Raw genomic sequence first — 16530 nt, forward strand, 5'->3', positions numbered from 1 at the left:
ACTGAACCACTAACTCCAGGACTGAACCACTAACTCCAGGACTGAACCACTAACTCTAGGACTGAACCACTAACTCTAGAACTGAACCACTAACTCTAGGACTGAACCACTAACTCTAGGACTGAACCACTAACTCTAGGACTGAACCACTAACTCCAGGAAAATGAACCACTAACTCTAGGACTGAACCACTAACTCCAGGACTGAACCACTAACTCTAGGACTGAACCACTAACTCTAGGACTGAACCACTAACTCTAGGACTGAACCACTAACTCTAGGACGGAACCACTAACTCCAGGACTGAACCACTAACTCCAGGACTGAACCACTAACTCCAGAACTGAACCACTAACTCTAGAACTGAACCACTATTTCTAGGACTGAACCACTAACTCTAGGACTGAACCACTAACTCCAGAACTGAACCACTAACTCCAGGACTGTACCACTAACTCTAGGACTGAACCACTAACTCTAGGACTGAACCACTAACTCTAGGACTGAACCACTAACTCCAGGACTGAACCACTAACTCAAGGACTGAACCACTAACTCCAGGACTGAACCACTAACTCTAGGACTGAACCACTAACTCTAGAACTGAACCACTAACTCTAGGACTGAACCACTAACTCTAGGACTGAACCACTAACTCTAGGACTGAACCACTAACTCCAGGAAAATGAACCACTAACTCTAGGACTGAACCACTAACTCCAGGACTGAACCACTAACTCTAGGACTGAACCACTAACTCTAGGACTGAACCACTAACTCTAGGACTGAACCACTAACTCTAGGACTGAACCACTAACTCCAGGACTGAACCACTAACTCTAGGACTGAACCACTAACTCTAGAACTGAACCACTAACTCTAGGACTGAACCACTAACTCCAGGACTGAACCACTAACTCCAGAACTGAACCACTAACTCTAGAACTGAACCACTATTTCTAGGACTGAACCACTAACTCTAGGACTGAACCACTAACTCCAGAACTGAACCACTAACTCCAGGACTGTACCACTAACTCTAGTACTGAACCACTAACTCTAGGACTGAACCACTAACTCCAGGACTGAACCACTAACTCAAGGACTGAACCACTAACTCCAGGACTGAACCACTAACTCAAGGACTGAACCACTAACTCCAGGACTGAACCACTAACTCTAGGACTGAACCACTACTTCTAGGACTGAACCACTAACTCCAGGACTGAACCACTAACTCTAGGACTGAACCACTAACTCCAGGACTGAACCACTTTATATCTATAAGGACCACGAATATTGGTCCACCTTATATCTATAAGGACCACGAATATTGGTCCACTTTATATCTATAAGGACCACGAATATTGGTCCACGTTATATCTATAAGGACCACGAATATTAGTCCACTTTATATCTATAAGGACCATGAATATTGGACCTTCCATTTTTTAACATATCTTTAGACATGTTCCATCTGTATTTATTTCCCCCCCACACACACACACATTCTCCCGCCGTCTGTCCAGCCCTCGTTATATTGTATTGTCATTATCTGTGAATGGAGGTGATTCACATGAGTGAGTTAGTGACTGAGTGAATGAGTTGGCTTTAACGCCGCTTTTAACAGTATTACAGTTATATCATGGCGTGTCAGCTTAATGTGGGAGGAAAGTGATGCAGGTCTCAGACATTTACCACTTTGGTGAAACCCACGAGCACGGGTATGGTGCTGACATACCTTGAAACATAATTGGGGCGAATGGGGATTTGAACCCACAATCGTAGGTTTCTGGCGTGCCCAAGGGATGCAACTCTGCACAGCCAATCGCGGCGCCCTAGACGACTGGGCCAGCGATGTGCATGCACGTGTGAATGTGTGTGTGAATGTGTATGTATGTGTCGGTCTGTCTGTGTCTGTTTAGTGCCAGCCCCCTGAGATGAGATGTAACAGTGTAACATGGAGACTCCAGTCAGACACAGAATACCGACTCTGAGCTCACCAGCTGAACAGTCCTTGACCAATAAGTTGATTCAAACCATCAAGATGCCCGCATTTGCATCCTCCTGGCATCCTCCTGGCACCCTCCTGGCATCCCCCTGTCATCCTCCTGGCACCCTCCTGGCATCCTTCTGGCATCCCCCCTGGCATCCTCCTGGCAACCTCCTGGCTTCCCCCTGGCATCCTTCTGGCATCCTCCTGGCACCCTCCTGGCATCCCCCTGGCACCCTTCTGGAATCCCCCTGGCATCCCCCTGTCATCCCCCTGGCAACCTCCTGGCATCCTTCTGGCATCCCGCTGGCATCCCCCTGGCACCCTTCTGGCATCCCCCTGGCAACCTTCTGGCATCCCCCTGTCATCCTCCTGGCATCCCCCTGGCATCCTTCTGGCATCCCCCTGGCAACCTTCTGGCATCCTCCTGGCATCCTCCTGGCATCCCCCTGGCACCCTTCTGGCTTCCCCCTGGCATCCTCCTGGCATCCCCCTGGCACCCTTCTGGCATCCCCCTGGCAACCTTCTGGCATCCTCCTGGCATCCTCCTGGCATCCCCCTGGCATCCTCCTGACCATATATGAGCTCACCAGCTGACCAGTCCTTGACCAATAAGTTGATTCAAACCATCAAGATCCCCCCATTGGCATCCTCCTGGCATCCTCCTGGCACCCTCCTGGCGTCCTCCTGGCATTCCCCTGGCATCCTCCTGGCACCCTCCTGGCATCCTCCTGGCATCCCCCTGGCATCCTCCTGGCATCCCCCCTGTCATCCCCCTGGCATCCTCCTGGCACCCTCCTGGCTTCCCCCTGGCATCCTCCTGGCATCCCCCTGGCACCCTTCTGGCATCCCCCTGGCATCCCCCTGGCACCCTTCTGGCATCCCCCTGGCATCCCCCTGGCACCCTTCTGGCATCCTCCTGGCATCCCCCTGGCACCCTCCTGGCGTCCTCCTGGCATTCCCCTGGCATCCTCCTGGCATCCTACTGGCACCCATCTGTCATCCCGCTGGCATCCTCCTGGCATCCCCCTGGCACCCTTCTGTCATCCCCCTGTCATCCTCCTGGCGTCCTCCTGGCAATCCCCTGGCATCCTCCTGGCATTCCCCTGGCATCCTCCTGGCATCCCCCCTGTCATCCCCCTGGCATCCTCCTGGCACCCTCCTGGCTTCCCCCTGGCATCCTCCTGGCATCCCCCTGGCACCCTTCTGGCATCCCCCTGGCACCCCCCCTGGCACCCTTCTGGCATCCTCCTGGCATCCCCCTGGCACCCTCCTGGCATTCCCCTGGCATCCTCCTGGCATCCTACTGGCACCCTTCTGTCATCCCGCTGGCATCCTCCTGGCATCCCCCTGGCACCCTTCTGTCATCCCCCTGTCATCCTCCTGGCACCCTCCTGGCGTCCTCCTGGCATCCCCCTGGCACCCTACTGGCATTCCCCTAGCATCCTCCTGGCACCCTCCTGGCGTCCTCCTGGCATCCTCCTGGCATTCCCCTGGCATCCTCCTGGCATCCCCCTGGCACCCTTCTGTCACCCCCCTGTCATCCTCCTGGCACCCTCCTGGCATCCTCCTGGCATCCCCCTGGCACCCTTCTGGCATCCCCCTGGCATCCTCCTGGCATCCCCCTGGCACCCTTCTGGCATCCTCCTTGCATCCCCCTGGCATCCTCCTGGCATCCCGCTGGCATCCCCCTGGCATCCTCTTGGCATCCTCCAGGCATCCTCCTGGCATCCCCCTGGCATCCTCTTGGCATCCTTCTGGCATCCTCCTGGCACCCTCCATATATTCACCACATAACCAATGTCTTTTTATGGAATGGATTTATTATATTTTTGCATAAAATAATTGCAGTTTTAACAATCAAATTAATCGAAAAATATTTTCAACATATCCTAATCAACATAGCTTGTTGCTGTACACCTACGTATGACATTACTGTAGCACAGTGGCAAACCACACACAAAGATTTGATAATCACACACAGACATAGCAGGGGTAAAAATATTACAGGCAAGTCTAAGTTCTCCAGTCCCAGGTTTCGGCAAGAACAACAACAATAACGAGTGTCAAGCCATCGCGATGATGTCACACTATTGTTGTTGCAGTTTATTCTGTTAACTAGTCATTCTGAACGTGTATCTTGTGCAAGAAAAGCTGAAGCAACTGGCGTCATTATGCAAAATTAGAAAGTAATTATATATTATCATATATATATCTACCAAAACATGGTTTAATTCGAAGAAATCACTCAAATCTGTTGATTCAGGAAGTAGAATCAACATGTCCCTGACTTCTCATTCACATTTTGATCAGAATGGCCAGTGACTTCCTGGCTCCGAATGAACTGCACAACAATAGCATGATGTCATCCTAATGGTTTACGCTTCATATCGCTCCACGAAGTGGGGGAATATCAGCATGGACAGTGGTACCACTGACTGTTTCATCAACATACTCATTGTTTGATAATCGATAACATACTAATTCAGAAATAGGATTTCTGTGGATTTAGAACATTTGAAAGAAAACAATTAACGTGTGAAAAACCTGACAAAAAGAAGTTTTCAAATGAAATATGTTTTGACGGACATTCAGTGCATTTTGCTATATTTTAGTGTAAACTATACATGATTCTGTTAAATTATTGTTTCTACCACAGTGACTTAGTCACTGAAGATGTCTTTAATCATCTGACAAGAATAAAAAGATTTGTGAGAGTAACAAAAACATGATCATAGTGAGTTCAATGATTCCCCTTTACACGTACATTACCACCGCTAGGCCCTACCAGACACTAGTGCTTCACTATAGGGCACACGCAGCATGGAGTCAGCACCAACTTAGATACATGTTGTACCCGGCCAAACCCATCCAGCTATGGTATATTTCAGTACACGGGTCCGACCCACATCGGCAACCCCCCTGCATGACAGCAATCTAGTTCCTCAACAGACCAGACCAACTGAATTTCTTATGTTACCAATATCTTAGTTAAAATGCCAAGTAGACAAATATGTAAAAGAAAATGTGGTCTGGATTAATAATGTGTTTCATTTTAACAAAATCTTGACATGAAGGTCTAAAATGGCGTTTTATCAATTTAACAGTGTTTGTTTCTTCAAACGTACAATGTGTTTGTCCCTTTCGTTGCATACAGGGTAGAACTCGCTTGTAAAACCAGGAACTAAATGTGTCTGGCCTCAAGACAAGATAGAGAGGTATACACTCACTCACACACTGAAGATAGAACAGGTGACCACCAGGTGTCTCTGTATTACCAGAGGACAGATGGCCGTTATTTGCTTGGCTGAATAACTGTGAACATGACACGGTCTAGATGTGGATACCAGACACTGTCTAGACATGACATGGTCTAGATGTGGATACCCGGACACTGTCTAGACATGACATGGTCTAGATGTGGATACCGGACACTGTCTAGACATGACATGGTCTAGATGTGGATACCGGACACTGTCTAGACATGACATGGTCTAGATGTGGATACTGGACACTGTCTAGACATGACATGGTCTAGATGTGGATACCAGACACTGTCTAGACATTACATGGTCGATGTGGATACCAGACACTGTCTAGACATGACATGGTCTAGATGTGGATACCAGACACTGTCTAGACATGACATGCAACAGTTATTATAATGCCATTATTAAGTAATTATTCAGCCTACATGCCTCACTACCACTCGTATCCTTGTCTCAAGTACATACAGACGTAGAAACACTCTCATGCAACCCCTTCTTAATTAACCTTGTTGACGGACATGATGAAATCCACCACATACATAGACCTACTAAACAGGCTTCGTTTGAATCAGGGGGCCTTGGCGGCCCAGTCGTCTAAGGCGTGATTCACTGTGCAGAGTTGCATCACGTGGGCACGCCAGAAACCTATGATTGTGGGTTCGAATCTCGGTTTTCCCTGATTATATTTCTAGTTTTGTCAGCACCATACCCATGGTCGTGGGTTTCACCAAAGTGGTAAACGTCTGAGACCTGCATCACTTCGGGCTTTCCTCCCACATTAAGCTGACATGCCGTAATATAACTGGAATACTGTTAAAAGCGGCGTCAAACCCAACTCACTCACTCACTCACTCACTCACTCATGTGAATCACCTCCATTCACAGTTAATGATAATACGATATAACGAGGGCTGGAGAGACGTTGGGAGAAGTGTGTGTGGGGGGGGGGGAATAAATACAGATGGAACATGTCTAAATATATGTTAAAAAATGGAAGGGAAGTACAAACTAATAACCATCAAATCAATATGTACCGGTATATCCACTGAGACCCCCTCATGAGTATTGTGTCATATCTATGATGTCTTTTAACTCCTACTAAAAGTGTGCGCTAACTAGTATCCATCATGTGCAATAGCTGGTATTAACAGATATATAATATCAAAATAAAACAACTGTCATAAAATCCCTTTGCAGAAACAACATAAAATATTCTGTCTATAATATATATAGACAAACTTCACTTTCACTACATTGAATAGTGTTCTAATTCTGCATGAAGCAACAATCAATATGACAGCAGAGACACCTGGAGCAATCTTCACAGACTACCCACATGGACAATCAGACACATCCGTGAGAGAACACACCCCATTGCCGCTTGTTATCCACTTGTTATCCGCTTGTTATCCACTTGTTATCCATTTGTTAGGCCATTAGGTTTTACTTTTGGCATCACGGATCTACTCATCTTATTTTCAGAAAAAAATGAAATTCTATCACAAAAAATTACACATTTATTCCGCTGACAAAAATCACGAAATCGATCACTAATATTCCAGGCCTAACAAACCTTGAGCTCTGTCCTTTGTCCTTGACACACAGACTGTCAAACTTACTCCATCAGTCTTCGAAGAACAGTTGAGTGAGTGAGTGAGTGAGTTGGTTATTACACCACTCTTAGCATTATTCCAGCAATAGCACATCAGGGGGAAGACTAAAGACGATGGACCATAGGGAACTGCTCTTTCATCAGTAGCACCATCATCAATCCAAATGGCAAATATCTATCGGTGTTTGTCTCTGGCCAGGTCTAAACTCTACTTCCCAACTTAGGACTTCAGCAGGAAACAGTCTGTGATCTAACAAATAATAATGTAACGCCTTACACGGAATTACTGGAAGCCCATTAACACATCTACTCGGTAACCGTGGAAATATTTATACAACTCTCTGGACATTTCCGGCCCCTCCACACAGGGAGGGACCTTCATTATGCAGACCTCGCTGCCACATTGATCACTTCACCCATGAAAATCCGATTTAGAACAGATCTTCAGCAACCCATGCTTCCATAAGAGGCGACTAACCGGATCGGAAGGTCGGGCCCACTGATTTGGTTGATGCATGTTATCATGATGCTCATGATGTCAATCAATGGATTGTTTGGTCCAGTCTTCATCATTTACAGACCGTTGTCATATAGCTGGAATATTTCTGAATGGGCATTAAACAAAAAACAAACAAACAAAAAACATTGATCACATAGGTACCTACGTGCACGTCCTGAGCTACATGAGGTATAACATCCCCGGAGGAACTGCATCACATCTATGCATAAATAATGAAATACTTGCATTGCATTTTGAACAACTATAAACATACCAAAGATCATCAGGTGCCTGATAGTAGCACCTAGCTACTGACTACTTATCATCCTGTATCACACCGGTAACAGCTGAGTGTGGGAGCGTGATACTGTCTACCTCTGTCCTGGACATTTTAACCACATCAACTAGACAGGTACACAGAGTATTCAGTTATCCAGACATATTACAATACAATTACAATAACAGGTGTCTGGATTAATGAGGTCCAATGTGTGATAAATCTGATAACATCCTAGATTAGAGTCATCACTGAATGGTCTGTAATGAGACATGCCTAATCTCATATTATTGTTACCATGGTTTCAAGCATATTTTTACCAAACATATTTTTTGCAGGAATGAGTCCTGGGAAATGCAACTTGGGTCCCTGAATCCCAGGTGAACATGTTCCTCACACATAAGGTCCTACTTTTCCTATTTTTCAATTTCTGTGTTGATCATCGTACTATAATTGCATTAAATTAAAACAGTGTTTTTCAAAGAATAGTGTTTAACAATAGTATCTTCAATACATGATATGTCTCTCGACAGTTGGATCGCAATATGACACGCTCCACCACCTACCAGATATGACTACTAAGCATGTGTATAAAGGAGCTCTATCCTCGAAATAACAGACCACATACCAAACCAGTTTTATTCAGTTCCAGTTTGTAGCAAAACTGAAGCCTTGGGAACTGGTTCAGAATTATAGCCCTCAAATGCTACCAGACTATGATCACTACCATCAGTGGATTTTCACTTGTTTCAGCCCAATGTAGTAGTCTATCCAATGTAGTATATCATGAATTTCAAAGGAAGCACGCCTGTGTTTCCTGGGTGCTAAAGGTAGCACAACTAGGTAAACAAGTCACTTAATACAGTTCTACATTCAGGAACAGTATGAATCAAGGTACAGGTCTTTGTGACCCCAACTTGTATGGACGTTAGTTGCATATATAGCTGTACTCGCCATACATGGGTCATACATGGGTCCTAGCAATGACTTCTCAGGCAGTCCCTGACTCAATCTGGAAGTATGTTTAACGTTTTAAGCAAATACATTTTTACTTATCTTGTAATCGTATGATGAGAGAGACTATAAGCAGTATGTGTAATATCACTGAGATTGGTCACGATGTAGTTTTTCACAATGTAGGTGACCTCAGCTTGGCCTCAACTAGCTTGGTGTGTCCTCTGTAGACTGATCTTGGTCGGTGACATTGTTGGAAGGTTCGGACTGCTTATCTGATTTTTCTGCGCCACTTTCTTCTCCATCCCCTGCTGCATCCGTCTTCTCTGTTGGAAGGATGTCTGCATCGTCTGAGTCTATATTCACACCGCCAGTTTCCACTACTTCGTCCCCCTCGGCAGGCTCATGAGCCATCTTGTCGATATCATCCTCCAAGATGTCTTCATCATCCTGTATGTTGTACTCTGCCGTGTAATCGTCTTCAAAGAATGCCCCCTCAGACGCATCACCTAGGTCATCTGTAAAACATTATCACAATTAGACTTTTCCTCAATGAATGCGCCCTCAGAAGCATCATCTAGGTCATCTGTAAAACATTATCACAATCAGACTTTTCCTCAATGAATGCTCCCTCAGACACATCACCTAGGTCATCTGTAAAACATTATCACAATCAGACTTTTCCTCAATGAATGCTCCCTCAGACGCATCACCTAGGTCATCTATATAACTATTTTCTGACTCAGAAATTTCTCAACATGCTCAATGAATGCTCCCTCAGACGCATCACCTAGGTCATCTGTAAAACATTATCACAATCAGACTTTTCCTCAATGAATGCTCCCTCAGATGCATCAGCTAGGTCATCTGTAAAACATTATCACAATCAGACTTTTCCTCAATGAATGCTCCCTCAGACGCATCACCTAGGTCATCTATATAACTATCTTCTCACTCAGACATTTCTCAACATGCTCAATGAATGCTCCCCCAGACACATCACCCAAACCATTTGTCATACATGTACAAGCATCACCACATGGTCATAATTCTGTCCAAATAGTGTCTGTAGTTGTAGACATCATTTGAAGCAAGCACAGATTAAATTTTGAGGAATAGACGTGTGACGGATACATGTTAACATACAACAAGTACAACACGACTGTACATAGTCCTTGAGTTAACTTGTGTTTGGTACTCGTGTGATTTTCCCTAAAAAACATACCGCCCAATACCATTGTATCGCTGGTTGTAGTGTTGCAAAACTTTACACTCTGCAGACCAGATTACCTGTACAACTTCCAAATGTATGTACACTTTGTTTAAGAAAAGCTGTTTGTTCACCCATAGCACCCTTCTTCTGGATCCACGTTGCCCTGATTGTGTCTGAATCAATGGTCCACTCAGAGCACAAGGAGTACACCTGCCTCAGGATCCACGTTGTCCTGATTGTGTCTGAATCAATGGTCCACTCAGAGCACAAGGAGTACACCTGCCTCAGGATCCACGTTGTCCTGATTGTGTCTGAATCAATGGTCCACTCAGAGCACAAGGAGTACACCTGCCTCAGGATCCACGTTGTCCTGATTGTGTCTGAATCAATGGTCCACTCAGAGCACAAGGAGTACACCTGCCTCAGGATCCACGTTGTCCTGATTGTGTCTGAATCAGAGCACAAGGAGTCTAGAGGAAGCTGTGTTCAGCCCAATTGGTGTTTGTCTTACCGGAAGCTCTCTCCTTGGACGGCGTTGTTTCCGTGGAAGCGAGGAAGCTGTTGATGATCATCTGGTCGTCGTCTATCGTGATGTCACTCAGACTGCTGACCTTAGGCATTGGAATGTCAGACACCTTCAGCTCTGGAACAAGGGGAGGGTCGACCAGTGATACCACATGCCAGCATCATTAGTAAAGCTCATTAGTTTCATTTATTCAGTCATTCAAGCATTTTAAGGAATATAATTAACTAGGTATTTATTCCATATATATGTTGTGATATGTGTCAGGGATGTAACTCTCGATTGTTGAATACTTTAGAATCACAACAGTAACTTTGATGGTGATTTTGCATCCCTGTGTGATGTTCTAAAGGATATTTTGTAATTTCCTGTCATTTTACATGCATTAAACAGAAAAGATACAATGGCAGTTTTTGTCAGGCAATGAAACATTTATTTTGTTTTTCAGTACTACCCTAACCCTGGTTGCCAGAATGTGGTAACATCGGTGGACTCAGGTCACTCAAGTTTTAATAATCGACATCACATAGTGAAACTACCACATCACGAGATGTTTTAGTAACAGAAGCCAATCCCACATCAGTTACCATTAGTCTTCATCCACTTTTCCTCTCCCTCCTTTTATTTCATCAGATAATATTCCCTCTTTTCTGCAGGTTAATCACAACCCTGAATCATTAGTTTTCAAATTCCTGAGATGGAAAATGCGAGATGTGAATGTCATACAACCAGGAAATACCAGAGAATCTGTGTGAGCTGGTTGTGTTCATCTTTTTAAATCTGTTACTATTCACGTGTTTTCACACCAACATAACTTGTAATGTAATGTAATGTAATGTAATGTAATGTATCGCATGTATCACAAAACTGTACCAATGTATTGTTACACCACCACTATAGTCTGGAAGGTAATTTAAGGTAGCGACGTTTACTACAATATCTGAAAAACTATCGGACCTACTCCAGTCAAAGTTGGTATGAGATTATCAAACAGTCATAAATAACTGGATATTACATTTAAAGACAATCGATGCATGAATAAAAAATCTGTCTGTTTAGCTGTCACTATATTTCATCAACAACCAGACCTGTTCGTCACGGGTGGAATGAGCATTCATTGAAACAGCCATCTGCATAATGCTACCCCTGCGACACAGGGCCATATGACACAGTTGAACCAATCAACTCAACTCGAAAGGGTGCACGGGAATCACGCATGCACGAATACGGTGTTACCGTTGGGCTACTTTGACTGGAGTAGGTCGGATAGTTTTTCAGATATTGTAGTAAACGTCGGTACCTTAAATTACCTTCCAGACCATAGATGGAGGTCAGTCAGACATTACGGCAGTGTTTGAAATATAAAATACCAGGCTGCCATCAGGACCCACAGACTTTAGAAGCTGCAGGCCCTGACTGAACTAATCAGCCCTCATTTAAAACACTGTAGCTTATAAATAATTTGACAAGTAAATTTACTGCAGGCCACGAGGACCCATACAAATTAAAACTATGAGCCCAACACCAGATTTACTTGCCACGGGCCTATGGGCAGTTGCTTATTTCAAACACTGCATTAATGGACACCTCATGCAACAAAGGAGGGCCCTATTCTGCCAATCTAAACTGTCTGTCTTATAGGGCTGCACCCATTCCTTCTGATTTTTCATATGGTTGAATAAAGATATAACTTAAGTCAACTTCAGTGTATGCATGACCAGATTAATTGTTTAATACATGTATCTCAGTACTTTTGCCAGGGCTATGCTAATAATATTCCTGATCGGACAGTTTGAGACATCTCCTGAGACCTAGAGTGGGTACCCGGGTAGGGTCGGGTAACAGGGGCGTGGGTACCCGGGTAGGGTAGGGTAACAGGGGGTATGGTACCCATGTAGTAAATTTGGACTGTCTTCTGTCTTACGTTCTGTGTGTCCATGTGTCTTGTAGAAGTCCATGTCTTCAGTGAAGGCCTCGCCGAAGGCTTCCTGTCTCTCCTTCAGATCTGCCTGGCGACGCCGATCACATTCCTGCATTGCCCTTGCGTGACTCTTAGCCATTTGAACTGCAAAAGTACCGTATAACGCTAATGTAAGTGTAATAGTCTCCATTGAAACATAGTGCAATATGACATCATACTGGGTGAATAACAGACCAGATAGTCTGTCACTGTCATGAACGAAGGGAGAAAAACAATAACAAATAATCACCAAGTTCCATCCTTGTTGTGTTTGTTTGGTCTCCATTATTCCACAGGTTCCAGCCACACAGTGACATGTCAGACCTGATACTGACAGTTATGATGTTATGTAAAGAAGACAGTAAGAATCATGATACACTTGGTCTTTTCAAACCGGTTATAAAATCAACTAATACATTTCTTGGAGAATGTTAATGTTTTGTAGTGCATTATGTAGCAATATCTCACAGCCAGACCTCACAGAAAGATTTTTCATCACAATCTCACAGCAATATCTAACAGAAAAACTGCTCATAAATATTTTCCACCAAGACTTCACGAAAAGATTTTTCAGCATTATCTCACAAGACCTTGCAGCAATATCTCACAGCAAGACATCACAAAAGTTTTTCACAAAGATCTCACAGCTATATAACTCAAGAACTTGCAGTAATATCTCACAGCAAGATTTTTCAGTAATACCTTACAGCAATATCTCATATCAAGACCTCACGGCAATATCTCACATCAAGACCTCAAAGCAAAACCTGACGGCAATATCTCACATCAGGACCTCACAGCAATATCTCACGGCAATATCTCACATCAAGACCTCACTGCAATATCTCACATCAAGACCTCACAGCAAAACCTGATGGCAATATCTCACATCAAGACCTAACAGCAATATCTCACATCAAGACCTAACAGCAATATCTCACATCAAGACCTCACATCAGGACCTCACAGCAATATCTCACATCAAGACCTCACAGCAATATCTCACATCAAAACCTGACGGCAATATCTCACATCAAGACCTCACAGCAATATCTCACATCAAGACCTAACATGTGCAGGGCATGATTTCACACAGCCTCTCATCAACCATAATTGTGATTAACGTTTCCAACTGACCTTTCACCTTCTGTACCTCTTCCATCTTCTTCTTTTTGTAGGTAGCAAGTTGAGCCAGGTGAGCTTTCATGTTCTTCTGCTGCTCCAGTTCATCAATGACATTCTCCAACCTCTCCAGGGCCCCCTCCACCCCCTCACAGTCTCGCCTGATGTACCCTGGGGACAGAGACACAGACAACTGACTCATCCTCATCCTCCATCATCCAGTGTACATGTATGATAGTTTCCATCTTGTAATGACAAACCCCAGGTTCACCACCATCGCTCTGTTTCAAAAGTGATGTCACCACATCAACCATACCCATCCCTAACTAATCGCAATATTTCTCTCACTCGTAACACCATTTTCACAGGACGACTGGCTTGATGCCATATCTAAGTAAGCGCAATATTTCTCTCACACGTATCACCAATTTCACAGGACGACTAGCCTTAGCATCAAGCCAATCGAACTGGGCTCAACACAAAGCCATGACAGACAATCAGAGTCTGCCAGAAACAATAAAGAAATTGACATCCTTATGTCAGCTCTCCATCATCAACACATTGTTGGTCACTTTATCACTATATTTGGCGTAAATACAATTTCTGACACACCTACCAAGATCTGTGGTCAGTTTTTTGATGAGCGTGACCACATCGGGTAGTTCGGACACCTCCTCCTCCAGCTGACTGACCGTGTCCACCTGTCTGTTCCACTTGCTGTACAGCTGACTGATCTCGCCGTCCACCTCCTGCACAACAGTTAGACGAGCAAGTCACAGCCATACTTCATAAGCAAAGAGGCAAGAGGTATTGGTAATTATAATTCAAGATGTACAGAAATGTACCAAGAGATTTTTCCGTTCCTGAATAGGGTTTGCTTTCTATAACAACCTAATGTTTTCTCGTTATTTCACTTCTTATTTCACTCAAAAATTTCTCCTTATTTTGAATATTGATATAACTGTATCAAGATTTCAAGTTTTTCTCGTAATTTCAATTATTTTCTCTACCTAAATTACTTAATATTTTATTGAATATTATTCTACCATAACGGCAACATTAGGTTTTCGTAAGTGTCTACTCATCGATAAAAGAAAATATAATAATCACTGCAATTCTTTGAATTTTTGTGTGTGCCTGATTCTGCAAGATTTAAAAATTTAAACCAGTGATTGTTCTAAAATATCCATTGCCGACTGTGCATGAAAAGGACTCACCTCTGCCTTTTTGGCTGTGTGAGATGTGTATGTCTGGAGTTCTTTCCATGTCCTCTGGTATCTACAACATCAGAAAACAAACTGAAGTTAAACAGTTAACGCTGTTGTTCCAGACAGCACCATCCCAAGCGAAATTGTCCAAATTGATGAAAAAACCAAATTATTCCAGATTAACAAATCTTTGGATAGTCAAGCAGGAATTTATCTAGACCTGCTCAGAGACCGATATTCACACACACACACACACAATATCTAACATCTGCCCACACCAACCTATGAGCAGTAACATACATTATGAACTTACTTGTTGAGCAAATCAGCCCCTGCATCTAGACTGACTCCATCTGTCCGCAGCCGTCTGAGGATGTCAATTCGAGGCTGTGCATCTAACGATGTAAGCGCCTTCAGCCTTAAGTAAGTATAGAGAATTACAATGTGGAACACTATTATACATTTTGTGCAGGGTAAGAACATGAGATGAGTTATAGCGAAAACGGCACTTCAGCAAAACGTCACCCGGCAATAACGGAACCCATTGGCGAAAACGGCATCTCGACTCAAGCGAAAACAGCTCCTTATTTTTTTTTACCTTGGTCAAATAAATGATATTAAACTTACATTGTAACTTGCAAACGCCAATAATTGTGAGATGTTAAAACAAGTTTACATTAGCAATTAGCCTCTACTCCAACTATAATCCAACTAAGCTTATACGCAACTCAACTTATTGTGAACTCAACTTATATATCTCACATAGACGTATCAATAACAAGGTGGGCGAGCAGTGCCTGGGGATCTACAGATTGATCCCAGAGCTCTTCAGAGAGGCCAGTCTGTTGCCTCTACAGTCAAGATTCATCAAATACCATGTAAATAAACCATAGATCTATATATTACTACAAAAAAAATTGTTATCGTTATTAAAAATAGAGGTGCCGTTTTCGCCCGACACATAGTAGCCGTTTTCGCCAAAAGCGGTGCCCGTTTCGCCAGAGAAATCGGTCACGTTTTGCTGAAGTGCCGTTTTAGCCTGCTTCCATGAGATCTAGTGAGGATTTGTGTTAACTATGCACCTCATCCCTGCAATGCATCAAATAATGTATGTCATATTTCTTATAAAATAAACTTCACATCATGTACATAAAAAATGGCTGACACCCTTTAAAATCTGCACTTGCACCTTTAATGCAACATTGAGATAACCTCCCGGAAACTCGCTACTTTCACTGCTTTCTTGATATTGACGGCGCTGGTCGTGCATTGCTTGAGAATATAACACTATACCGATCAGAAGTGAGTTATTCAATACATGCAAGTACATTCCAATGTTATCTGAACCCCAGTTACCAATATATATGATGACAATATGATAACAGCTCCTGTTGTTCGTCAACGTCAAATGTTATCAATGTTTAGAAAGTCAACCACATGACAGAAACTTTACCCGTCAAATATATCCTGCTGTACACTGTGGAAAGTTCCCTTGATACTCTCTAACACACTCATTGTAATGCCGTGATATATTTCAAGACATCCAGAGATGTGCACCCTTTCCTGCGTTTCTCAGAGTGCTGTATCACACGGGTGGAACAGTTCACCGTTCACTGGAAGTCGCCATACTCGACAAGTCACATGATAACAACGTGACCCGTTCTTCCACACTTCCGGGTTGTACTGGGCTCCGTCTAGCAAGGAGCTGTCGACGATGCGCAATGTGAATAAACTCAGCAATACCAGAGACAATAAAATAGATTTGGGTCTTTGGCAATACTCAGGAAAATATCAAAACAAACATTTAATTGTTGAATTCTTAATATCACTGAGACAAAATATGTACGTCTTTCTATTCACAGCGATCTGCCAGGATCCGCTCATAATGGGTTCGAATCTG

At 43.7% G+C, this 16530-nt stretch overlaps 4 protein-coding genes across 4 annotated transcripts; all 4 read right to left on the reverse strand.

The window, feature by feature from the left end:
• Positions 1–1999: 1999 nt before the first annotated feature.
• Positions 2000–2548, reverse strand: LOC139453918 (S-antigen protein-like). Its single transcript, XM_071235363.1, has one exon. The coding sequence runs from the start codon at positions 2546–2548 to the stop codon at positions 2000–2002; it is 549 nt and encodes a 182-aa protein (XP_071091464.1).
• A 31-nt stretch (positions 2549–2579) lies between these two features.
• Positions 2580–2963, reverse strand: LOC139453919 (S-antigen protein-like). Its single transcript, XM_071235364.1, has one exon. It carries the CDS (start codon positions 2961–2963, stop codon positions 2580–2582), a length of 384 nt encoding a protein of 127 aa, XP_071091465.1.
• Positions 2964–3313: 350 nt separating this feature from the next.
• On the reverse strand, positions 3314–3775 carry LOC139453920 (S-antigen protein-like). The gene has a single exon (XM_071235365.1). It carries the CDS (start codon positions 3773–3775, stop codon positions 3314–3316), a length of 462 nt encoding a protein of 153 aa, XP_071091466.1.
• Positions 3776–8632: 4857 nt separating this feature from the next.
• LOC139454564 (dysbindin-like) lies at positions 8633–16249 on the reverse strand. Its single transcript, XM_071236357.1, has 8 exons — positions 16084–16249; positions 14944–15048; positions 14640–14700; positions 14039–14171; positions 13438–13593; positions 12265–12405; positions 10329–10460; positions 8633–9122 (listed from the first exon to the last, which is right to left on the reverse strand). The coding sequence occupies exons 1-8, from the start codon at positions 16143–16145 to the stop codon at positions 8812–8814; spliced, it is 1101 nt and encodes a 366-aa protein (XP_071092458.1). The 5' UTR covers positions 16146–16249; the 3' UTR covers positions 8633–8811.
• Between the last annotated feature and the right edge of the window lie 281 nt (positions 16250–16530).

Source organism: Haliotis cracherodii, unplaced genomic scaffold (genome assembly GCF_022045235.1).
Source record: "Haliotis cracherodii isolate W230 unplaced genomic scaffold, xgHalCrac1.p SCAF_10, whole genome shotgun sequence".
Taxonomy (NCBI): Eukaryota; Metazoa; Mollusca; class Gastropoda; order Lepetellida; family Haliotidae; genus Haliotis; species Haliotis cracherodii.

Coding starts and splice junctions, on each gene's coding strand:
- LOC139453918 (XM_071235363.1), bottom strand. CDS start 2,548: ATGCCAGGAGGATGCCAGGAGGATGCCAGAAGGTTGCCAGGGGGATGC.
- LOC139453919 (XM_071235364.1), bottom strand. CDS start 2,963: ATGCCAGGGGAATGCCAGGAGGACGCCAGGAGGGTGCCAGGGGGATGC.
- LOC139453920 (XM_071235365.1), bottom strand. CDS start 3,775: ATGGAGGGTGCCAGGAGGATGCCAGAAGGATGCCAAGAGGATGCCAGG.
- LOC139454564 (XM_071236357.1), bottom strand. CDS start 16,145: ATGAGTGTGTTAGAGAGTATCAAGGGAACTTTCCACAGTGTACAGCAG. Junction 14,701..14,943: donor GGGGCTGATTTGCTCAACAA/GTAAGTTCATAA, acceptor CTGATGTTGTAG/ATACCAGAGGACATGGAAAG. Junction 12,406..13,437: donor AGAGGTACAGAAGGTGAAAG/GTCAGTTGGAAA, acceptor GTACTTTTGCAG/TTCAAATGGCTAAGAGTCAC.